This window comes from Gigantopelta aegis, chromosome 8, assembly GCF_016097555.1.
Source record: "Gigantopelta aegis isolate Gae_Host chromosome 8, Gae_host_genome, whole genome shotgun sequence".
NCBI lineage: Eukaryota > Metazoa > Mollusca > Gastropoda > Neomphalida > Peltospiridae > Gigantopelta > Gigantopelta aegis.
The window spans coordinates 57479874-57507598 of NC_054706.1; the positions used below are offsets into that span (position 1 = coordinate 57479874).

General features: G+C 39.3%; 1 protein-coding gene across 1 annotated transcript in view; it reads right to left on the bottom strand.

Moving 5' to 3' along the window:
• Positions 1-26113, bottom strand: part of LOC121379745 (neuropeptide SIFamide receptor-like) — a 77898-nt gene extending 51785 nt beyond the window's left edge. The window contains exon 1 of the mRNA XM_041508393.1: positions 25816-26113. Coding sequence (XP_041364327.1) covers positions 25816-26113 — 298 coding nt within the window. The remainder of the gene's footprint in view (positions 1-25815) is intronic.
• Positions 26114-27725: the final 1612 nt, after the last annotated feature.

Genomic DNA, 27725 nt, shown 5'->3' on the forward strand with positions numbered 1-27725 from the left:
CTATCTTAATCCCCTTTATCACTCTCTCCCACTGTTCTATGTCTATGTTATTATCTCTTTCTTTCGCTCTCTTCTCTCTAGCCTATCCTCTCTATACTCTCGCTATCTATCTCTTTAATGCACGCAACTCTCTCTATCAAATCTCCTCTCGTCGCTTTTTCGACGACCATCTTCTCACCCCTCTCCGGTAATCCCTATACTCTCTCTATCACTCTTGCTTACAGTACTCTTCTCCTCTCTCTATCTCTCTCTCAGTATCTCTCTCCTCTACTAGAGCTCTATCGCTCTCCCCCTCTCTTATCTATCTCTCTTCAATCTGTTCTCTCTCCATTCTTCTAAACCATCTCTCTCGTATAGGCTTTTTCTTTCCTCCACCTGTCTCCCGTATTCATCTCTCCTCTCTCTCTTCTCTCATCTCTCGCTCTCTTCTCTTCTCTCTCTCTCCTCTCCTCTCTCTCTCTCTGCGTTATAGTCGGCCATTCGAGAAACAAGTTTATGAACCTGGTGCCTTACCACAGTTCCATCATGACCGGTATCCTACACACTCTGTTAGCCGGCATGCCACTTAATTATGTCTACGAGCCTATACAGGGCACAAGACACCACGACCGTCTGGAAATTGTGCTTGAACTATTGACTCACGGGCACTCGGTAATGGAACATTTTTGAATTAGTTTCTGATAACTGCATCGGCTGGTGTTGACGTGTGGGGTCCAATAGTATAGTATGTGGCGAAGCCTGTGACGACGTACTCCAATACCCCTTACGTTTTTTCTACTATCTTTGACATTAGCAGCTACCTCTTTTACATGGTTAAGATTATTTTATGAGTTTAGGGAAGAGAGAGAGAGAGATATAGAAGAGAGAGAGAGAGAGAGAGGGGGGGGGCAGAGAGAGAGTGGAGAGAGAGAGAGAGAGAGAAACACGACAAGAAGAGAGAGAGAGAGAGAGAGAGGATAGAGAATAGGAGAGGGAGAGAGTTCCAGACAAACACCCCAAGATGGAGAGAGATGAGAGAGAGAAGAGATAGGAGAGAGAGCGAGAGAGAGATCGAGAGGAGAGAGAGATAAGAGAGAGATGGAGGGAGGGAGAGAGAAAGAAAGAAAGAGACACACACATAGACAGATAAACATACAGACAAACATATACAGAAAGAGAGACGTAGACAGATATTGAGAATGGAACCACCACTATCTGCAGTCACCTATTATGTTTTCATTATCAAATTATCTTGAATGTTTCATACAATTAAGGTTCGAATGTTATATATGTTGACGTTTGTGGAACTATGAACCACAGCACCGCTTTACACACTGTTTGATCGGTGTTAAAAAGTATCAGTTTCAATTTATATAATTCCATATGTATGACAATTTAATCACTACAAAATACTATGAAATAACCATCAAACTATATGTTCAGTTAGCCAGCGCACCACGACTGGTATATCAAGGACCATGGTATATCCTATCCTATCTGTGGGATGGTGCATTATAAAAGGTCCTTTGCTACTACTGGGAAAAGGTAGCGGGTTTCCTCTCTCTGTCAAATATGACTATATCAAAATTACCAAATGATTACAATCCATAAGACGATGATTAATAAATCAATGTGCTCTAGTGGCGTCGTTAAAGAAAACAAAATTTAACTTTAAAAACAAAATCGTTCAATTGTTCCCTTCACATGATAAAGTCAATGGTCTTCTGTGGGTGGGTATTGGGTGGACGTAGAAGAGATAATCACTGACACACATCTCAATTCCTCGGGGATTATCTATTTCAACCCTGGAAACGTCATCCTCAACAGAATGAACAGCAGGGTAAACGACTTGGAGGCAAAAGGGTTAACGCCTGAAATAGAATATTTCTGTGGGAGTCTATTGACAACGGAAGTACATGAAACTGCTAACCTAATTTCTGAGAATTACCGCTCGCCCACTAACGAAGCTAGTGATTAAGGGTAAATGACGTTTTATTTAGCCTCGTGTTAAAATTCAGATTGGGTAACACGAAACTGGATAGCTTTGCCAAGCTCGCTACGACTGTTTGGAGTCTTTAAGTGTGTAATTAGTATCGTTAATTTCCAACATGTCGACTGGTGGTAGAGTACCCGTGACAGCTTCGTGGAATTGAGGTGTGTGTGTAGCAATTTCCTTGAGGGCTTTATTCCGAAAAGGTGCCAAAACCAATTACAATTCAATAATGAGAATGCGTATTTTTAACAACTGGCTCAAACGTTGGCAGTATTTTGAAAAGTGCATATAGTTAACGGTGTATCCTCAGCCATAAAGAACAGGCATGCTAGCCTTTATTTGTCGGCGGACCGTTAACAAAAGCGCCCAATTCCTTTTTTAAAACTGCGCAACTTTTCTTTCTGACTTAATCCTACGAGACTTTCAGAATTCCATACCACCAAAACTACCCACCCCGATCGGGCTGCTGGTGCTCTCTTGCACCTGTCAGTACGGGTGGTCCCCTCTCCCACCCCCACCCCAACCCCTTTCCTGTCCTGGACAGAGGAGCCGACTAAGGCCGGCACCTGTGCCCATGACAGGTGTGCGTGACAACAGCTTGTTCTGAATGTGCACGTATTTCCCACTTCTCAACCAGTGATAACGAAGAAGATGTCATTGATATCTGTCCTGTTTTAGTTCACTACCCCAAATTCTGGCCATTGGAAACTTGAGTAGACGAATTTCCATAACGATATTTGCAACGACCCATTTCTCAAGAGGCTAAGATGTTATGATTTCGTGTACTAACATTAATAAATAGTTCATAATAATTGAATGGAGTATCCCCGTTAGCATTTCCACCAACATACACTGGCCATCGGTGTAATCAAGGGAGCGGGATACTCATAATGACGTTTGGCAGAACCCACATCTCCAGAGAAAGAAAACTCTATGATTTTAGTCGTTAATAAATAGAGTCGGACATCGCAATGTCCATGTTAGATTGGTATATAAATATTGCACTTTCTGGATTGACACAATCTTTGAAAATAGTTGAGTGGGGTTTATTTTCTTCTTTTTTGTTCGTTTTTCAGTTTTTAAATGAGTGTGTACATATATTGACAATAAATTTTAAATAATGTATTATAAGACGCATTAGCTTCACTAAGTGTAGTAAACTTAACTCACTTTTACAGGGACATTCCTGAGTTTGCTGCAACTTTTAATATGTTATCGACTAACTGAGCCTTTTTAACGATTGTAATTACATATCAAATATATTTTTCTGCATAAAATATTAGTGGATGTATATTAAACGTGTTTCTGATCATTCTAAGTTAAAATTCATTTTATTTCCTAAAATATATTTTTTTCGTTTTGGGCTTCTTACAAATGTTAAGACGACCAGAAACACATTGAATAAACACACTGGTATTCTAAACAAGAAAATATATTTAATATGTAACTTTAATCGTGGAAATATTTTATTAGTCGGAAACATCTTACAATGCAGCAAACTCAGGAATGCCCCTTTAACACAATCTTTGAAAATAGTTAGGTGGGGTTTATTTTCTCCTTTTTTGCTCGTTTTTGATTTTTTAAATGAATCTGTACATATATTCACAATTAAGTTTAAATAATGTATTATAAGATGCATTAGCTTCACTATGTATCATCTTAATAGTACACTTAACCCACGTTTAACAATGATGGACTGACTTATTCTGAATACGTTGGGATATTTCACAGTGATTTTAGCATAATCACTCCGTTGGGAACTCCGCTGAAATGTTAAAACACACATCAACAGCAGAAATAGCAGATAATACAATTAGATCCATGGAAACTAGATTGCACTTTGAAAAGCGAAATAAAAAAGGAAGTGAGACCCAAATTCTCAAAGGATTTCAATATTTTGTTTGTATGTTTATGAAATAAATAAACCCAAAAGTCGTTTTTCTTAAATTTCCGTAACCAACTTGATAATTAGTGTATATAATACTAATTTGTTTGTAATTGTCCCTTTGGAAGTTATAATATAACAACAAATGTAGTTGCTATGGAAACTGAGGTGGCATAGGATAACAAAACGAGAGACAAAATCCTGCAAGTTTAATACTTTTCTCAATTCTGGATGTTGAACTTAGTTAAAGTTAGTTTGTTTTATTTAACGACACCACTAGAGCACATTGATTTATTAATCATCGGTTAATGGGTATCAAATTTTTGGTTTGTTTATGACTCGTAGTCATTAGAGGAAACCCGCTACATTTGTTTTTCCATTAGCAACAAGGGATTGTTTATACGCACTTTCCCACAGACAGGAAAGCACATACCATGGCCTTTGACCAGTTGTGGTGTACTTCACGGAACGGGAAAAAACCCAAATCAGCTGAATGGATCTACCGAAGTGGTTCGATCCTACGATGCAAGCACCTCAGGCGAACACTCAATCGACTGAGCTAAATCCCTCCCTCCTAGTGCCATTATGCAAGTTTCACTCCATTTTATGTTATTTAACACCACACAGCTGCCAGCAGCTGTATAACCATAAACGTAACTGTGCCATTTAATTAAACCGATATATATGTTATCGCTATCAACTCACGAAATCCGGGCCACGAGTAATAAATACTAGTACTAATTTCCTGACCACAGCTGTTTATGGTGAAATAAAAAAAGAAAGAAAAAACCCCCTCTCAATCTAAGAGCTTTGCGACACTGCAATATAACTTATCAATTCTCAAAGGTGATTAATGCATCTCCCAGGAAATCGAGTTTACTTCCGCTTGGAAATATCCATTCCTTTCTCGTCATTTGGCGTTATTTGATAAGACCAGGGGACATAAATCATACACAGAGTAGAAATAGGTCACTCTGGGGTGCAGCCTCGTGATTATTTTCTGTCATAGTCGTGATACAATTAGCCACAATACTTTTCCATCTTGTTCCCGAGATATCTACTTGGGGCCCATAGCGAATGTGACCTCATCCTACGTGATGTAGTTCATGGGGTAGAGCGCTAGAATGATGTACGATGGGTGAGAACCACACTGCGGTACTTACTGCCCTTTCTATGGAAATGTACATATTATATAGATAATACTACAAGGCTGGTAGGTACAGGGTTCACAGTCCAGTACCGGCTCCCACCCAGAGCGAGCTTTAACGACTCACTACACCCTCTTCTCTCTTACTAACCACTAACAACTAACCCACTGTCCTGGACAGACAGCCCAGATAGCTGAGGTGCGTGCCCAGGACAGCGTGCTTGAAACTTAATTGGATACAAGCACGAAAATAAGTTGAAATGAAATTTATGAAATTATCAATAAAACTTTGCATTACAACGCCACACATCCATCAACGAAGTTCACACAAACGATATTATAAACATTATTAAAGGCTGAACAAAATTATTAAAATTTATATTTTGTTAAGTTATGCTGCTAACAGGCCAGCCACACCCGAGGGGATCTTTTACTAGAAAATGACCATCCTTCTTGCATCGCCACAAAGAGGACTGCCACTTAGTCTGGTTTTACTAAATCAAAATGAGCACAGGACAAAGTTTATTGTAATAGGTGCAGCTGTGATGACATTCACTCCTGAAGGGGCGGGACGTAGCCCAGTGGTAAAGCGTTCGCTTGATGCGCGGTCGGTCTAGGATCGATCCCCGTCGGTGGACCCATTGGGCTATTTCTCTTCCCAGCCAGTGCTCCACAACAGGTGTAACAAAGGCCGTGGTATGTACTATCCTGTCTGTGGGATGTACATATAAAAGATCCTTTGCTGCTAATCGAAAAGAGTAGCCCATGAAGTGGCGACAGCGGGTTTCCTCTCTCAATATCTGTGTGGTTCTTAACCATGTCTCTGACGCCATATAACCGTACATAGAATGTGTTGAGTGCGTCGTTAAATAAAACATTCCTTCCTTCCTTCACTCCTGAATCACTGTAATGGCTATAGTGTTTGCCTAGAGTCAAGACATCAGACGTCACGTTTTCTTTCTTAACTCCACATTTGAGCAATTCTTATAAATTAAACCAATTTAGCGATTTGAGTGACAAAATCCATTCATCTCGCCTCGGTCGGTCTAGGATAGATTCCCGTCGCTAGGTCCATTGGGTTATTTCTCATTCCAACCAGTGTAGCACAACTGGTCAAAGACCGTGGTATGCGCCTTCCTGTCTGTGGATAAATGCATATAAAAGATCCCTTGCCGCATTAAGAAAAATTTTGCGGGTTTCCTCAGATGACTACTTGTCAGAATTACCAAATGTTTGACATCCAATAGCCGATGATTAATTAATCAATGTCCTCTAGTGGTGTCGTTAAACAAAACATACTATAACGTTTTTTATTTAGAAACGACGGCAAACCAATACAAAATACCACCACCTCCATGTTCATATAGACTATTTCATATTTTGTATGTGTTTTTTTTGTTTTCTCCTCATATAATATGATTGGATATCATTATCTCATTTCGTTAAATCAGTAAAATATTTATCACACTTACTGAGTAATTGTCATTTACAAATATATTTACAGATAATATGATATCGACAATATGTAATTGAAAACAAGGGATATCATCTATGCAATAACACATTCTATCAGTTTCACGACATGACACACTGCAACAAAATGACTTGTTATTATGCACCGTATTGCTCTAGTTTTGAACTTTAAACGAAAGTGCAAATGCGATGAACCTTGCACAAAAATTAATTTAAAATAAAAAATAGCAACGAGAAAATCATGTAAATAAGGTTTCAAAATAGACCACACTAATCTCATATTACACAATGAAGTGACACGGAGGTCAGAGGCAATGGAAGCGTAAAACGTCATTTTGTTGTCTCACTTTTTTTATAAACTGGTAGAAACCCATCATGAAATACGTTCAATCTGCTTTTTCTAGTGTATTAAGTGTTGTACAAACATCAATATAGCCAGAGGGTTGATGCTGGAACCAAAGAGCTAGGAAGAAAACGGCAGGAACGGCATACAATATGCTGAAGCAGTTTTTCAAAGAGCAAACAAACGTACGACTCAGAAGATAATAAGGTTAGCTGCACCAGATACAATATCACACTTGATGGTTATTTTCTGAATTTTGTTTTTACTGCTCGAAAAGTGGAAAGCATTTTTTAGTCGTTGGTAGTGCAATGCATTAAAGTGACAGGCTCTAGTTTATAAACACTACGGCGGGTTTTTGTTTCACTATTAAAGGGACATTCCCGAGTTTGCTGCATTGTAAGATGTTTACGACTAATAAAATATTTCTACGATTAAACTTACATGTTAAATATATTTTCTTGTTTAGAATATCAGTGTCTGTATATTCAATGTGTTTCTGGTCGTCTTAATATTTGTAAGAAGCCCGAACTGGAGTTTGTCTTCGAATAATTTCGTACGTACGAAAAAATCCTTTTTTTGGAAATAAAATGAAATTTAACCTAGTACAAATATTAGAACGATCAGAAACACTTTTAATACACAGCCACTACTATTTTATGCAGAAAAAATATATTTGATATGTAATTACAGTTGTCAAAAGGTATCTGTTAGTCGATAACATATTAAAGATTGCAGCAAACTCAGGAATGTCCCTTTAAAGCCGAATTCTGAAAACGCACGTGCGTCTGAGAATCATCGGTTGAGGAAGGAAGGAAGGAAATGTTTTATTTCATGACGCACTCAACACATTTTATTTACGGTTATATGGCGTCAGGCATATGGTTAAGGAGCACACAGATATTGAGAGAGGGAACCCGCTGTCGCCACTTCGTGGGCTACTCTTTTTGATTAGCAGCAAGGGATCTTGTATATGCACCATCACACAGACAGGGTAGTACATACCACAACCTTTGATATACCAGTCGTGGTGCACTGGCTGGAACGAGAAATAGCCCAATGGGCCCACCGACAGGGATCGATCCCAGACCGACCGCGCATCGAGCGGGCGCTTTACCACTGGGCTACGTCCCGCATCGTATCGGTTGAGGAGACGATCGTATATCTAGTCTTTTTTTAAAGGGAATTTTCACCGTTTATAACATCACGAACTCTTGTTTCACTCTATTGCGTCTTTACTCAGATGTGTCACAGGTTTGTTGATTAACCAAACGTACTGTCTGGTGTCCACAGGTTCAAACTAGAGTCTGCGGTTTTAAGAATAATGGCGGCAGGCATTGCATGAAGGCAGTTGTCTATGATCCTGGCATGGAAAGCACGTGCACAATAGATTATTAGATTTTTAATAAACTACTGTTATAGGCGTACGGGCTTTTAGGTTTTTGTAGGGGAGCAGGCTGGTTTTAGCCCGAATTAAACGAAAATGCCCGAATCTGGATAACAATATTTATTCACATTAGCTTTACTACCAAACAGCTTTATAGGACATCAAACAAATAATTTCGCATTTTTACATGGATTAAACCTAATTTTGCGGGTATAATAATGGAAATAAATGGTAAAAAGGTCTCAGGTTACCACATTTTGTGCGAATATCTCTATTATTTTTTATCCGAATTTAAGGTTTTGCTTCAGCACTGGGGGTGGGGAGATTTTGCCCCCCCCCCCTCCCCACTTCCCGTCCCCTGTCTCGTACGCTTATGACTACTGTGCACGTGCTTTCTAATACAACTCTTTGTAATTTTCATGAGTAAATTATGGTATTAAATTATGAGACACTTTAAATATATTAGGATATGTCTAATGGCGATATTTCTCAGTACACAATGTAATAGATTCGGAACTAAATAGACGTATGAATGAATGAATGAATGAATGTTTAACGACACCCGAGCACGAAAAATACATCGGCTATTGGGTGACAAACTATGGTAAATGCAACAACAATGTGATGATCAACATCAATATAAAAATTCAACAATTAAATTAAAACACGGTGTAAAGAACTGTGCAAAAATACAAATATCACAGATATATAAAATTAAAATTTAGAGTAAAAATCAGTATCGTGTAAAAATTGTAATACAAATTCTGGATGGAATCGCAATGATTCCATCACATTTGTTTCTCCAAATATATCTTTCCGAGTCTCTTTGAGATGAGGACATTCTACCAAAATGTAGCGTACCGTCAGAGTACACTGACAGTGCTCACACTGAGGTGGAGGATCCTTCTTCAAAATAAATGAATGGTCAAATATGTATGACCGATGCGAGCACGACACAAGACTATTTCACCTTCCTGCACTGTCTATAGGAGGACTGCCACTCTCCCAAGACTGGCTTGATAGAATGAAGCTTGTTCGCAACCGCACTGTCCCAATCATGTTGCCAAGTCGAAAAGATAAAATCGTTGTTATTATGTTTAAAATCAGTATAAGGTACACCAACCCTGGCATGAGGCAAATCCAAAGCAGACTTGGCAGCAGAATCTGCCTAAATAGACGTGTGCGTGTGAAATTGGTATATATAGCAGAATCATTTAATTTGAAAATATGTAAATAATAAATGTTTATAGTGTCATTTTGCTTAACCTGCTAAACAAATGAATAAATAAATAAATAATAAATAGAAGAAGCAGAACTAGAAGAAGGAAGTTAGTTTGACGACATAAACAGAGCATATTGATTTATTAATAATCGGCTAATGGATGTCAAACATTTGGTAATTTTTTACATGTAGTGTTAGATAAATGCTACATTTTGTTTATTAGCAGTACGATACATTTTAGAAACATTTTATAGACAGGACACCACATACCACGGATTTTGATTAGCGAAACAATTAGCGAATGCGTCCTCTGGAGTGGTTAGATCCTACAACGTAAAGACTTTAGACGAGATCTCAACCGACTGAACTAGATCCCAAGAAGAAGAAGTCGTAGTAATAGTAGAAGAAGAAGTAGTAGTAGTAGTAGAAGAAGAAGTAGTAGTAGTAGTAGAAGCAGAAGCAGAAGACGAAGAAGTAGAAGCAGAAGACGAAGAAGAAGACGAAGAAGAAGAAGAAGAAGAAGAAGAAGAAGAAGAAGAAGAAGAAGAAAGAAGAAGAAGAAGAAGAAGAAGAAGAAGAAGAAGAAGAAGAAAAAGAAAAACAAAAACAAAAAGAAAAACAAAAACAAAAGAAGAAGAAGAAGAAGAAGAAGAAGTAGAAGAAGAATAAAGAGCATACTATACGTGTAGCAGTTCTGGTACACATTCATGTAATTGTGAAGTAATGCAAAACAAATGTGAAAACTAAATCTGGTGAGACAAGTTGCGGAGTGTTTACTCCTGATACCATTTTCTCAGTGTACATGATACTTTATAATATATCAAAGAGATAATATATATTTATACATTCTGTATTGTCATTGACATTAATTCTTTGCGAGACAGTCAACTCAAGAATGACATTTACGCTGTTCAACGGCTGCGATGCGATCAAACTCTTGCATATCAAACTTCATCAGCTGGCTAACCTTTCACGCCATGCTGGAGTATTCGGTAACTGAGCATTAAATAAAGGGCGACAAATCGCTAGATCGATCTCCCCCGAAGATTGTCAATTATGTTTCGTTTGTATTCGGTAGGAGTGATGTCAGATCTTACTACCACTACGCTTTGTTATCCGTCAATAGATCTGATACATACCAAGGACGTTTCATGTTCAGATGACCTACCATCACGACCTATCATTTCGAATGTTTAAACGTACTTATTGGTCCATCTCTCTAAAACTAAAATGCATGTAGTTATGATGCATTGTATAGCCATTTATTCTGAGTGATCAATTAATTGCAAATGTATCCGGCAATGTTCAGGTCGTATATGAAGACAAGTCCATGTTTATATTCGCGATAAGGTCTGGTACTTCGAACTTGGATAGTGAATGTTTGGTCTACGCTAGTGGCATAGGCGTATGGGTTCCCACTTTTGTAGGGGGCGGGGAGGGGGGCGGGGACAGGCTGTTTTTTGCCCGAATTAAACGAAAATGCCAGAATCTGGATAACAACTTTTATTCATGTTAGCATTACTACCAAACAGCTATATAGGGTTGCAAACGAATCACTACTCGTTTTGATGGTAAAATGATGGAAATATATGGTGAAAAGGTCTCAGGTTCGCACATTTTGCCAGAATATATCTATAATGTTTGCCCGAATTTGATGTTTTGCTCCATTACTAGGGGCAGTTGCCCACTGGTCCCTGCCTCCAATGCCCCTGCATCATACGCTTATGGCTAGTGGAAATTATTAACCGTGTCACTGTAATACATAGGTCACTAGCTAAAACGTGTTGAACACTGGTGTTCTCATCAATCTGATTAAAATTATCTCTACTGGTCTACCAGTAGATCTAACAGCATTGCGTGGACTCCCATGTCCAGGTGACATTTCATCTATAAATAACACTTTAAATATCGACCAATTACACTTCGCCTTTTATAGCGTTATTCGGGAGCATACAAATTCTAAAAATATCGGGCGAGACTATTTATGCAATAGGCGAACTTGTTGGTCTATTTCAGCTTTGAAAAAAACATGGGGAAAAGTGCAGTAATAAAATCTGGATTGTATACTAGTATTAACAGATTTTATGGCTATATCATCACGGTTTTTTTTCGTCTTGAAACTAATTTTATATAAAATTTTATATTGAAATTAGTTTTCGACATACTTCGTAATTCACCCGAATCATTTCGTATACCCTCGGCATAATCCCTAATGTTTTCAAATTCTTTTCAAATCACTGGCATGATTTTGCAAGTAAGGTTTTGATTGGTCGAAAGAAAGGTCAACTGGACATGAGCTCCAACGGGCTGCTATTAGATCCACATGTAATAGTGGAGCTAATTTTAATTAGATTGGGTACTCATTCAAATAAAAGATCACGTGAACCGGCGAGAGTCAGATCAACAGACTGAGTGCTAAAATAGGAGTATCCAGTAAGATCCGTGGCGTGTTCAGGAAGGCGAGCGCTTGCGAACAATTGATTTTTTTTTTTCCAATCGTGTTCTATACCGGCGAGCGACAGCGCGAGCTCGACCTCCAGAACATGACTGTGTTTTCAATTTGCTGTTTTTAACCATTCTGATCATTGGGGCAAACATTCACTAAAACGTCTGCAACTTTGCGATCTCGCAGTGCAGAGCAACAATGCATGCAATGAAGATATAATGTTGCTTAAGAGTTAAACTTTATTTTTTTTAACGACACCACTAGAGCACACATATGTATTAATCATCGGCTGTTGGATGTCAAACATTTAGTAATTTTGATATATAGTCTAAAGAGGAAACACGCTACATTACATTAGCAGGAAGACATTTTTTTATCTGCACCATCCCACAGACAGGATAGCACATACCATGGTCGTTGATATAGCAGTCGTATTGCAGTGGCTGGAACGAGAAATAGTCCAATGGGTCCACAGACGGGGATCGATCTTAGACCGACCGCGCACCAGGCAAGCGCTTTACCACTGGGTTACACCCCCCCCCCCCCTCGCAGAGCCTTGTGAATTATGCTTCGCACACACCTACCGAATAACGCCGACTCGACAGACAAGTCGGCGTTAATCGATAGGTGTGTGCAGGGCATAAACGTGGCAGTTGCGTATTATCTCCAGTTTTGCCTCGATTAAACTGTGGTGCGTCGGCTGTTGGTACAGGTGCACATTTTCAGACAACCGCCGACTCGACAGTCAAGTCGGCGTTAATCGTTAAGTGTGCGCCAGGCATTAGACACACGTCTGTATGTCATTTTCACCCCTCAATACTTGCTGGTTTTAGGAAAGAAAGAAAGAAATGTTTTATTTAACGACGCACTCATCACATTTTATTTACGGTTATATGGAGTCAGACATATGGTTAAGGACCACACAGATATTGATAGAGGAAACGCGCCGTCGCCATTTCATGGGCTACTCTTTTCGATTAGCAGCAAGGGATCTTTTATATGTACCATCCCACAGACAGGGTAGTACATACCATGTCCTTTGATATACCAGTCGTGATGCACTGGCTGGAACGAGAAATAGCCCAATGGGCCCACCGACGGGGATCGATCCCAGACCGACCGCGCATCGGGCGAGCGCTTTACCACTGGGCTACGTCCCGCCCCGGCTGGTTTTAGGTGGCAGTAAATCTATGTAGCGGCAATGATTTCGCCTTTTACGAGGTGTCATCCATCGGCAACGTTAATCGACTGTTCATAACAGAGTGTACCGGACCAGCGTTAAACGGCTATTTCGTTTCATTTCCCGGCATGGGGTATATTGTTCCCAGTCCGAGATTCAATTGGCTAGCAGTCAGCCATAACAATGAACGAATGATGAATGTAACAGCCTCGAAAATACTGTTATACCCCAACGCAGTAGAGGATCTTCGCCAAAATCAGCTAGCAATAATGAGGATAGAAGAGGAAACATGAATGCATTTGTTGTTATGTGACCGGCCCCCGCTCCGGAGTTGGTCACTGGCGAAGTCAGAGGCTAAATCCGTAGTGGGCGTGCCTGAACCTTCGTGGATAGGGGCACGTTAATAGAGTTTCCCGTTCCCGTATGTGACCAGCCTCGGTGGCGCAGTAGTTAAGCCATCGGACTACAGGCTGGTAGGTACAGGTTTCGCAGCCCGGTACCGGTTCCAACCCAGAGCGAGTTCTTAAGGGCTCAGTGGGTAGGTATAAGGCCACTGCACCCTCTTCTCTCTCACTAACCACTAACCAACTAACAACTCATCCACTGTCCTGAACAGACAGCCCAGATAGCCGAGATGTGTGTCCAGGACAGCGTGCTTGAATCTTAATTGGATATAAGCACGAAAATAAGTTCAAATGAAATTTGCAGTAACTACTTATTGCTAGTAAGAGTTGTTGGGAGGGGTGTGTGTGGGGTGGGGGGTGGGGGCACGCAACACATTTTAGTTACTGTTATATAGCGTCGGACATATGGTTAAGGACCACATATATATATTAAGAAAGAAAACCCGCTGTTGCTACTTCATGGGCTACTCTTTTCGATTAGCAGCAAGGGATCTTTTATATGCACAATTCCACAGACAGGATAGTACATACCACGGCCTCTGTTACACCTGGAGCCTATGTGGAGCACTGGCTGGAACGAGAAATAGCCCAATGGGCCTACCGACGAGAATCGATCCTAGATTGATGGGTGTATACTACCAAATCAAATCCCATAGACGACAATAGTAACATATGTGGCTAAAACTCCTACCTGCAACGTATCAACCGACATAAACGCCACGGATATAAATACTACCACCCCTTACACTTAAAGTGAATCAGAAAAAAATGGGGGTCAAGATGCTCGTTTCTGAGATAACGGGTAGCGTCTATGACTACCCTAGTTTCGCACAAAATTCGAGAACGTTTTTTTTACAGGTACCCCATACACGTTTCAAGCACAAGGCTACTTGACACATTGGTACTAGATGAAATAAAATTGCACATTTTTTTTACCCAGATGAAACTATTATTTTTTACAACCAACACACTCACATTTATAACCAATCACAGGACTTGTGGTGTTCACTTCTCTATCAAAAGTTGGGTGCACCTCGAACTTTGACACCGCCGGAAGTTATTTGGTTTAGTACTACCTATACTGATAACATACATTTTTCAAAAGGTGTCCAGCTATGTGTCTTTATGACAACCAGGATCTGGTCTATTCTGACATAAACTGACAACCTCACTGAAACTGTTGTTTCTACAGTGCAACCTAATATAATGTACACCTCAAAAAGCATATATATTGCATATAGTTTTGTACAAATGCAATATGTCATATTAAACAACAAAATGTTTTAAAATAAAACTCCTGAAGATATTTACTTTCAGTTGGGTGTGTGTACTCAGGTATATATGTAGAGACAACAAAGATAGTCAGAGTACCTCTACAAGTTTAAAGAATTCCATTAAAACACATGCACTTGATTGACCCCTAGATTATGAAGACCTTAACAGGCACATCAAAGAAATATCAGTATTAAAAAAATACACTGTCTGAGGAAGGAAACACAAACATGACTGTACCTGTATGAAGTAATGACTTAATGTCCTGAACATTAGTGTTGGGAGGAAATTCTGTATGCTGGGTGTGGGTGTCTTCAAGTTACCAGGTGTGGGAATTTCAAATCCATCAGCCATGCCGATTTTCATAATGAACCATCAAAACTACTGGCAGCCACCAATATTCCTGACTATATTTTATTTATAGCCTACTGTAGTTGGAGGTTTTAATAGTTGTGATATGTGGAATAATCATGCAGCTTTAACACATTTATTTTTGATTAATTACTGAAAAAAACTATTTTTAAATGACAAAATTACCCGAACATCTATTTTCTTGCATTATTTTCAAATCCGGATGAATACAATATGTACATTAGATGTATTCCTACAATCTGTAATCCAGCATTTTATTTAGCTAGTAACATTAGGTAATACAGCTTTAACAATAAAACAAATTATCAACTTAATCCAAGGCAGATAATCAAATCTGAAAAAATTGGTTCTGAATCTAGTATAAACTCAAAATGCTTTTCATGAGAGCTAACTAAGTGATTATTAAGAAGAAAAAAATTATCTGGAGATCTAAGTATATGTTTAACAACCTTATTGTTATGTACAAATAAGAACAGAAGGCACAATAGTGACAACAAATTTAATTATGTTTTTGGTAAAGTTTTTCTTCAAATTTACTTTAAATTTTGCATAAAACTACAAATTTGTCTAAAATATAACTTAGCACCCTATAAATATGTCAAAATGACAATAAAAATCAACTTCTTTACAAATTTGAGTTTTCAGAATTTCATACATAAAAAATTAACAATGTTAATGGAAACTAAAGACATTAACCCACTATTGGCACATGCTATTTTTAATATAAAAATAAATTGCTATTAAAATCTTAGTTCAGGTTGCCTATATATAATACCATATTTAAGAGCAGTTGTATATGGCAAGTCAAATACCATGTAAAAAGAAATTATTGAAATATTTACAGTATGAATTATAGGCCAAAACCAACTTTTCTTCAGTGCTAACTTTGATTCAAACTCCATTTAGAGCCATGTACAGAGATTATTGTCAAGGTCAAGGTCATTGTGAACTTGCATGATCGAGTGATGGCTAATTAATCAACCAGTATAGTTTAACTAAATAAAATGACAAAATCATAATATTTTTTATTATGCACTGAATATGTGCTATAGGGTGTATACTACCAAATCAAATCCCATAGACGACAATAGTAACATGTGTGGCTAAAACTCCTACCTGCAACGTATCAACCGACATAAACGCCACGGATATAAATACTACCACCCCTTACACTTAAAGTGAATCAGAAAAAAATGGGGGTCAAGCTGCTCGTTTCTGAGATAACGGGTAGCGTCTATGACTACCCTAGTTTCGCACAAAATTCGAGTACGTTTTTTTACAGGTACCCCATACACGTTTCAAGCACAAGGCTACTTGACACATTGGTACTAGATGAAATAAAATTGCACATTTGTTTTACCCAGATGAAACTATTATTTTTTTACAACCAACACACTCACATTTATAACCAATCACAGGACTTGTGGTGTTCACTTCTCTATCAAAAGTTGGGTGCACCTCGAACTTTGACACAGCTGGAAGTTATTTGGTTTAGTACTACCTGATAGCGCATCAGGCGAGCGTTGTACCACTGAGTTACGTCCCGCACCCAGTCTTGGCGTAAGCAAGTAGTTTCCTCAGTGGTGGCATTCCTTTCGTAGACGACAGATGGACTCTTGACAACGATTAGTGAAACCAATCACAACTTCACTAATGTCCTGTCGACACTACCTTGCGCGTAGATGCGATTTTGATCACGCTGACAGTTTTGTCGTTAGATAACAGAATTGGCATTAGCTAATTTCAACATGGATCACCATCGGCTTTAAGACTCGAATGGGTTTACATCCTGGTACCAGCTACTACAAAGAATAGTGGGGAAGTATGAGATCACTATATTAACTTCTATTTCACTAACAACTCACCATTAATTTGTCTGAACGACAAAACCGTCACACGTAACCAGTGTCATATCTCTGTACAATGCATAATCGAATGGGAATTTGGCAAAATAATGGTTGATTCCATGAATCTCTATCTAGTGCTTCATCTATAGGAGGACAGTCACTCCATGAGAGATCCTTTATTACAGATTGCATCATGCTCTGTACAGACAACTTAGATAGCTGAGATTTGTGCTGACGTCACCTTAATATGATATAAACAAGACATCCGCATTAAAATCACATTAACCAGTCTGCATGCTGTTCCGAATGTCTTGCACTGAACGAACATTAGCCTACTAGAGTTGTTTTCTTTTAATGACACCACTAATTGTCCAACATCACCGATGTCAAATTAAAAACGATATAAAAACGATATATATGTAGAGAGAGAGAGAGAGAGAGAGAGAGAGAGAGAGAGAGAGAGAGAGAGAGAGAGAGAGAGAGAGAGAGAGAGAGAGAGAGAGAGAGAGAGAGAGAGAGAGAGAGAGAGAGAGAGAGAGGAGGAAGAAGAAGAAGACGACGACGAAGAAGACGACGACGACGACGACGAAGAAGACGAACAAGAAGAATAAGAAGAAACAAGAAAACAGGAAACAGCAATCCCACCCCATTGGATGCAAATGATGGACATTAAGCTCATCATATATTAAAATTAGGGTTTCTGCTTCTGGAAATCCTGGACATGGGAATATCGAATTGGCGTTTTTATGGCCAATAGTTTTGCTAAATGGTTTAAAGGAGAGACGATGCCAAAGTCGTCCATATGACTTCATGGTTGTATGGGAACATCAACAACCTCCAATCCCTTGACCTAAAGCACAATGACCATTTAAGGAATGATCCATATTGACTTTTTATGTGGCTTCATGCCTTGATTAAACTTTGACGACAGCGGTCGGATTGTTTGCTTGATTCATAGGCAAGTGCTGTGGCGAAGACAGTTAAGCTGAACCATAAGGCAATAACTCAACTGATGATATGGTATCAGCAAACAGCGTGCGACATAGCTGGGGTTAGTTAGATCGCGAGTTGCATGCCACTCTCAAAATAAGTATGCAGTGGGTCGCTCCTGAACATTAAGTGCTGCTAAACACAGTTAGTCAATGCCAGGGCCGACTTCGACCAAGATCCCAAAACGTTTGTTAGTTATTTCAGCTCAATTATCTTGTTTACACTGAATACATTTTCAAAGACGCTGTCCTGGGCACACACCTCAGCTGTCTGGGCTGTCTGTCCAAAAAGGGCTTGACTTTCTAATCAACTAAGGCAACTGCATTTATTGGATTCGACATAGATTGACACCCAATAACCTATGTATTTTACGTGCTGGGGTGTCGTTAAACATTCATTCATTCATTATTGGAGTTCGATCGGGGCAGGACGTATCCCAGAGGTAAAGTGATCGCGTGATGAGTGGTCGGCCTTGGATCGATCCCCGTCGGTGGGCTCAATGGGCTATTTCTCGTCCAAGCCAGAGATCTACGCCTGGTATATCAACTGCCATGATATGTGTTATGGTGTATGTGGGGTGGTGCATATAAAAGATGTCTTGCTACCAATAGCAAAATGTAGCAAGTTTCCTCTAACATAAAATACAAAATTACCACATGTTTGACATCCAATGGCCGATGATTAATAAATCAATGTGCTCTTTAAACAGAACGAACTTTAACTTTATTGATGACAAATCTAAATGTAAACATGCATTACTATGATGATGTATGGAACATCCAAACCGCGTAGACTCTTTGATTAAGTTATTAAAGATGTGTTTCTTTCCTTTCGTCTAGATCTGTATCATATCGACGGTCAATTTGGTCTCGACGCCATGAATGACTGATTTCATGTATAAATGGAAATCAAATGCATGGGTTGTAATATCTTGGTGGTGTTAGATATTTGTAACCCTGCATATCGAACTTAGTTTGGCATACGTATAATTGGTAAATGGTTCCGAAATAACCAGATAGGAAAAAAAAGGAAATTAGTTTTGGTTTAACCACACCGCAGCCTACGAGTATTTCATTTCCAGCATATGGTAATACCAATATTTGGCCTGGAGAGTGTTTTGTTTAACGACACCACTAGAGAACACATTGACTTATTAATCATAGTCTATTGGATGTCAAACATTTGGTAATTTTGACATAGTCTTAGAGAGGAAACCTGCTACATTTTTCCATTAGTAGCAAGGGATTTTTAATATTTACCATCCCACGACCTTTGATATGTCAGTCGTGGTGCACTGGCTAGAAGAAGAAATAATCCAAATGAGTCCACCGACGGGGATCGATCCTAGACCGACCGCGCACCAGGCGATAGCTTTACCAAAGGGCTACATCCCGCCCATTGGAGAGTGAGAGTATACTAGATAAAAGTTAATTTTGTTTAACGACACCACTAGATCACATTGATTAATTAATCATCGGCTATTGGATGTCAATGCATGCGGCATTTCATAACCCTGATGGAAAAAACGTCTGTGTCAGATTGATATGACGTTGTTTGAAATCGGCATAACATGAGCAAGGTATATCCGATGATGTGATAGGTAGACACCAAAACAGGCTCAGAATGTATATTGCTCGACATGGCGGGACATAGGCCAATGGTTAAACACTCGCCTGATGCGTGATCTGTCTGGGATCGATCCTCATCGGTGTTATTTCTCCTTTCAGCTAGTGCACCACGACTGGTATACCAAAGGCCGCTGTGTGTGCTATCCTGTCTATGGAATGGTGCATACAACATAACCTTTGCTACAAATGGAAAATGTAGCAGGATTCCTTTCTAAGACTATATTTCAGAATTACCAAATCTTTGACATCCAATAGCCGATGATTAATAAATCAATGTGCTCTAGAGGTGTCGTTAAACAAAACAAAATTTACTGTACTTTTCATAACTCTCATGGAACAACTTCTGTGCCAGAATGATATGGCGTTGTTTAAAATCGGCATAAAATTAGCCTGTCCCAAGATATATCCGTAGATGTGATATGTAGATACAAAACAACTGGAGCAGAAGGTATATTGCTCGACAGGAAAAAAATTAAATAATAATAACACCTTATTTTTTCCGTTGATTACACACTTGGTGGGAGACGCATCCATTACCTGCCCCTTTTTTCCCAACTTATTTTCGTGCTTATATTCAATTAAGGTTCAAGCACGCTGTCCTGAGCACACACCTCAGCTATATGGGCTGTCTGTCCAGGACAGTGGGTTAGTTGTTAATTGTTAGTTGTTAGTGAGAGAGAACAGGGTGTAGTGGCCTTACGCCTACCAACTGAGTCGTTAAAACACGCTCTGGGTGGGAGCCGGTACCGGGCTGCGAACACTCTACCTATCAGCCTTATCTACCAGTCACGAAGTAGATGGCAACTCCCACTATGCTACGTAGGCCATTAACAAATGGCCTTGTAAGCAGAACACGAGAAGCACTGACACCATTCATCGAAATTTGAACTCAACATTCTGGTTAATATTATATTATGTCCAGTATCTTGTGAAATCAGCTTGGACACCAGAAATAAGAACATACATCGTTTGTCACACGGGTTTACACGTTTTTACTATAATCAATATTTGGTGAAGGTTTAACATTTCTGTTATATAAAAATCATTAATTGCAAAAAAGTGTAAACGTTGATGCTAGCTCATGAGCTCCAATTCCTCTCGTGTATTGTTTTCCTGTCAATACTTGATCATCAGCTACAGGACAAAATATATCAGTCTCGAGTCATATTTCATTTATACCTGAACCTTTCGTGTCATGTCAGATAACTTTAAAATTACAGGTAGTTCGTACGTTTTGCGGTACAGTGCACTAGCAACAGTAACGCGCCGGTCACACTGTCAAGGATCCAGACGCCGGGTTAGCCACGGATACGATCCGGCATCATTCGTGACTTGTGGTCCGTACTAAACTGTACCGATCCTTCGCGATCCGTAGCGACCCGTAGCAACTAACTCCTGTCCTTAATAATCCTTGGTTTATCCGTCGAATACCGTAGTTAAACCGTGGTGCATCCGTAGGGGACCGCGGATAGACCACTATCCTGAGTCATCCGTGAGGTTTTCATCCGTCGTCGATCCGGCCAAACTGATCAGATACGTTCATACGGTAAATCTCTGAACGATAATGTTTAAGATATTGATTTTAGGAGTTGGGAGTTACAATTGGCCATATATCTGACATTGGTTAAATTTGGATTAATAATATCAATAGACCAATTGAATTCAAACCATGTACTATCATGCCATTTCGTTGCCAGCTCTGGCATGATTTCATAATTTTGATGCATCAGTTGAGGACGTTAGATATAAACCAAACCTCGAAACATAGGTGTCGGGAGATACCGGTAACTATGTGTGTGTCTGTGTGTATGTGTGTGTGTGTGTGGAGGGGTGTAAACTGGAAGGACCAGTTGTAAAATGTGAAGATGCTGTAAAAAAAGAGTAAAGTTTCTTTTATTTAACGAGGCCACTAGAGCACGTTGGGTTTTTTTTATCTTTATCATCGGCTATTGGACGTCAAACATATGGTAATTCTGACACTGTTTTTTAGAGAAAACCCGCTATCGCCACATAGGCTACTGTTTTACTACAGGTAGCAAAGGATCTTTTATTTGCGCTTCCCACAGGCAGGATAGCACAAACCATGGCCTTTGTTGAACCAGTTATGGATCACTGGTCGGTGCAAGTGGTTTACACCTACCCATTGAGCCGTGCGGAGCACTCACTCAGGGTTTGGAGTCGGTATGTCCCATGATGGGTGGGAAGCGCAAATAAAAGATCCCTTGCTGCTAATCGGAAAGAGTAGCCAATGTAGTGGCGACAGCGGGTTTCCTCTCAAAATATGTGTGGTCCTTAACCATATGTCTGACGCCATATAACCGTAAATAAAATGTGTTGAGTGCGTCGTTAAATAAAACATTTCTTTCTTTCTCCCATGATGGTAACATGCAGATTGAAACATACATTATTGTTTATTTCTAACTATTCAAAATACATTTTAAAGATATAATTCCTTCTCCGCTTTCGTAAAATCATTCTCCCAAAATTTCGTTCAGACAGTCGTCTCTTATTTTGATGCCTGTAAACACATTTGTATCTACATTTGTTTTGTTGTGGCTGAATAAATGCATATGTCTTCCATCTGAATTTAGTTTTTTTAGAGGAGGGTGTATAATATGAGCGTCTAAACAATTATTATTGTGTCGAAAATACGTTAGATCCAAGTATAAAAGCATGTTTTTGTTTTCGTTATTTTGACTACGTATAAGCATTATTTTTTAAAAGGTCAACACATTTTGTGGATTCAGTATCTTTAAATTTGGTTAGAAAACTATGTTGGATACAATCCTGAAGAAATGATAGCACAAAAATAAATAATAACAAGGTCTGTGACACAATTAGATACTATGTGTTTTCAACATAATCCTAATTTCGTATACTACCATTATGTCATTTTGACCCCCTAAATGTAATTTCCTAGATGCCCAACATATTTTTTTTTCTTCTGGATTCATCCACTAAAATTATATTTAAAAAAGTATAGTTGATACAATTCTAAAAACATGCTCGCCCTTCGATAAATAAGCTTTTATTTAAATAATGGGACTTGACTATTTGACAATACAGTTTCATCACATTATATAAACTACTAGTATTTATTTCCCTAGTGTCTGACGTAGGACGGTCGGTAGCCCATATATACAGCTCGGTGCACTCATGAGGAATGAGTATCATTTCATTCCCGACAGTTAATTTAAAAGAAGAACATGCTAGCGTAAACAATAACAAAAAATACTGTGGAGAATATCGCCCAGTTTATTGAACATGCCAACACGTAGTTAGGCCACAAAATAACCCAATTTGTTAATTGATTTTTGTATCTTGCAGCATTTAGTTAGATAACTATACAAACTACATGTATATAATTTAAGGCTAGTTTACAGAATTTTGTTTGTGTTTTGTTTAACGACACAACTACAGTCATTTGTTAATAGATTTTGGTATCTTGCAGCATATAGTTAGAGAACTATAAAATGCAAGACTAGTTTACAGAAGTTTGTTTTTTGTTTAACGACACCACTAGATCACATTGATTTATTAATCATCAGCTACTGGATGTCAAGCATTTGGTAATTCTGACATATAGTCCTAGAGAAGGAATCCGCTACATTTATCCATTAGTAGCAAGGTATATTTTATATGAACCATCCCACAGACAGGATAGCACAGGAAATTGGTACTAGTGTTGTTCCAGTGATAGACAGGACTGCATCTACCACAGGCTTTGATATATGTGTATAATATATTAGTCATTGTGCACTGGCTGGAACGAGAAATAATCCAATGGGCCCCACCGACGGATATTGATCCTGAACCAACAGCGCATTAGGCGAGCGCTTTAACACAGGGCTACGATTCGCCCCTAGAACGTTACCAACTCAAAGTCAAACAAGCGTAAAGCTGAGATTCCTTTTGTCCGGTTGCGTTTGCGGCTCCGTTTACGACTCTGTTTGCGGTTGCGTTTACAATACGTTTTGAGTGAATCCATTTGACGGCAAAGTATGCGTTTATACAGCCTTTTGGCAGAAAGTCATCATTACCGCACGGCGAAACGGATGAATCGCCCCACGGAGCGATTGAAATAAGCGCATGCGGTTTCGGATAACTAAACACAAACGGACCGCACTAATGGAATCACTCTCACCTGGAACAAGCTGGTTTGATTAAACCGCACCGCACCGCAAACGGAGCCGCAAACACAACCGGACCGCACTAATGGAATCACTCTCACCCGGAACAAGCTGGTTTGATTAAACCGCACCGCACCGCAAACGGAGCCCCAAACACAACCGGACCGCACTAATGGAATCACTCTCACCTGGAACAAGCTGGTTTGATTAAACCGCACCGCACCGCAAACGGAGCCCCAAACACAACCGGACAAAAGGAATCTCAGCTTAAGACACAATGTGATACTAGTATAATATTATAGTCTATAGATTTTATTCAATTAATCAACAATTATGTCTTGTAAATGATCTGTATAGCAAAAATAGAAACAGTGACAGCCATTTTGGTTTTGTCTCTCCTGGATTAGAAACAAAATATTGAGAATGTCATCCACCATATTTGAATTCAGCATACCCAAATTATGTAAAATCAATCGAATAACAAAGCTACCCCAAAAATGCTTATCAAACTTTTGGGGGGCTTTTTCTGTTGATTTTGCACTAGGCTAAAGACCAAATTAATTTTGTGGACATCTTATAATCAGTACCAGCATTTGATTAGACCCTAACGGGCACTAATTTCTTGTAATATAAGCCTTTTTCATCCATCCATCTAGACGGTGGGACGTAGCCCAGTGGTAAAGTGCTCACTTTATGCGCTCTCTGTCTAGGATCGATCCCCATCGGTGGGCCCATTGGGCTATTTCTAGTTTCAGCCAGTGCACCACGACTGGTATATTAAAGGCCGTGGTATGTGTTATCCATCCAGCCATTGATTCCTTTACCCACCCTTCTATTGTTCACTCATTCCATACATACACCCAACACAATTTGATCATAATAAACATATTATGAAAACTTGTTTTAATTAAAGATCGAGTACATTAGTGAGATTCGAACCTGCCTTATGGATCTGCTTTGCCGTAACCGAGAAAGCGACACAAATTATCCATTAACCCAACATCTTTGCATGTCGGTACTTTTTCAACGTGTTTCTCGAAACTTTCGATTTACAACAAAAATCGGAGGCGCGTGTCAAATCGAAAATGTTCCTTTAATAGCGAAAAATAAGACTTTTATGAAGATTGATACTGGCTAATTCAGATTAGAAAGTTAGTTGGTTAAGACCTAGGTGTAAATAAATTGCTGGCTTGCACAACGTTTGAAGGTAATAAGGGAATGGCAATCGTATAGTGTGTGTTTGGGGTTTTACGCCCGCGCGGGCGTTATTCGAATTCATAAAGCAACACACGAACCGGCAGATGACACTCGGCAGTGTGTTAACTTAATGTAATCATTGAACTATACTGATGGGAAGAAATAAAGGGACGCATGGAAGGAAGGAAGGAAGGAAGGAAATGTTTATTTAACAACGCACTCAACACATTTTATTTTCGGTTATATGGCGTCAGACATATGATTAAGGACCACCTAGATATAAGAGGAAACCCGCTGTCGCCACTTCATGGGCTACTCTTTTCGATTAGCAGCAAGGGATCTTTTATATGCACTATCCCACAGACAGTACATACCACAGCCTTTGTTATACCAGTTGTAGAGCACTGACTGGAACGAAAAATAGCCCAATGGGACAATCGACGGGGATCGATCCAACACCGCATCGAGCGAGTGATCGATATGACAGAAGACAAACAGTTCGCGAGCGCTCGTCTCATGAACGCTCGGCCCCATGAACGCGCCACTACAGACTAGTAACGTTGTGTGTGTGTGGCATAAAACATAAAAACATGTAATATAATTATAATATATGACATATATGAATATATTTTATCACCTAAACATGACTATAAAAAAGTAGCTTTTCGAGTTTTCGTCCCTGACCTTGGTAATGAAACTTTACCTTTAAGCAGAGTCGTACCTTTCTTTAAAACAAGTAGCATAGACAATGCAAAAATTAATCGGGGCACAACAATAATTAAACTTAAAAAGATGTACTTTTTCGGGGGTATATTTAGGTGTGAGGGGGAGGCGGGTTGAAGGACAACTGCTCCTCGTCATACCCATCCAGGTACGACCCTAAACAAGTTAAAACATATATTGAACACTACTTTGAAACTCACCGTTATACAGATTGGTCATGAGAGTGACCGGGAGACAACAGAAGGCAACGAGAAGGTCAGAAATAGCCAGATTGACGAGGAACACGTAGGTCGCCGTGTGGAATCGTTTGTCCTTGTAGATGATGACCATCACACAGATATTCCCAAGCAGAGCCAACACAAATATAATCCCATAGGCCAGACCTAGGACGACCACCATGTACACGGGCTGTTTTATAAGACTGTAGTACGCATCATCCACAGACGCGTTCCCTTCACTAAAAGAAACATTGGTCCCGTTATACTCCAAAAACGCCATCTTATATTTCTGAAAGATGTTCAGAAAGCTATCTTTTAATCCATAGATCCTTTCCAAAGCTTTGACATAATTTACGAATTATTCGCTCAAAACGTTTTACCTCTGTATTGATACGCCACATATATATATATATATATATATGAAAGTTATATATGTATCTCCGATGAACGATCAGAGTTCTTTAGGGCATGCTTAGCATGACAACTAATGTGGTCAATGGTCACGCAAACTTAGGCCAGGCTGACGCTGACGATGTTCAGGATGTGGGCTTAACGTGCTTGTATCCAATCTGGTTTCAAACACGCCAGCGATGATAATCAAAATTGCTTCTCCGATAACCGCAGGATCCAATCGGGTTAGTGTCCGACTAATGAAATAAAAACATTCCGTACGACCCGAGGACCTGTCCGCTCATTAAAGGGTTCACAATACATAAGCTGTTAATATATGTAATTAGCTCCTGGCCCTATACCTTCCACAATACTGTCTACTCCAATCCGTTTCGTTTTTTTTTTTTTTTTGGTTTTTTTATTATTATTTCTGTGTTACTTTATCTTCCCAGCCTACCGTGAACCATTAATTAAAATCGTGATGGTATATATCGCCGACACTTATCCTCTTAAATCTCCCTGCCAGCTTTTTTGATTAAAATGACATTTTGCTTCGATGGAATTGCACTAGACAATGATGGAACTGGATGACTCTTCTTGACCACTAAACGGTCTGCTAACTAAAATTTAAACCTGTTAGGTCGATTCCGGAGGTAATGGATTTTCGCCGGCTCTACTTCATCCTGCTGATTGGCCGCGACTGTTGTTTCAAAGTTATTCGACTGAACAGAATCCAATTATTTCAATGCTGCCTTATCAGTCTTGATGTCTTTTAAGTCCACCTTTTCCTTATTTTCGTTGCCCCGGAATTGACCACTGGATAAGTCAGAGACTAGATCTGGGGTGGGCGTGCCTGAACCTTCGGGATATGGGAACGTTAAAAGAGTTTTCTTCCCTTCCAAAACGAAACGGTAAACAATGTATGGTAAAACAAAACAAAAAACCCACACACCGTCACTGCCATTACAATCCTAACTGAAGCCAGTCAAATAAGTCTTTGATCGTCGCTACTTCGCTAATAGACTTGACGGAGGAAGGCAGACGTTTACTACTTACTGCTTGTTCGTTCAGGTTTGCCAAAAGGTAGCGAACATTTTCGCCAAACTGCGGCAGCTGCGAGCTGCGCTGTTCCTGACGTTCGCCGACAGGACATATCAGTTTTTGTGGAAATAATTCATGATAGCCCAGTTCCAGCGACTGACCAATAATACGAACAACCGTGCCGGAAATTATTATTATTTACTGCTGAATGACATCCTTTTAAGCAAACAGGTTTTCTATTTTCTTAATAAAAGATAGTGTGTAAGTCAATAGTTGGAAAATATAATTATATAACCTTACTGGAAATTCTACCAGAGGAAAAAAGAAACGTTTTTATTAAAAACACTGCAAACTAAGCGCCTGTTGGTTGTAAAGCACTGGCTGAGTTATTATGTAGTGTAAAATACATTAAATTAAAAAATATATATTTATATAATAGATTGCTTACAAATGATTGCTTA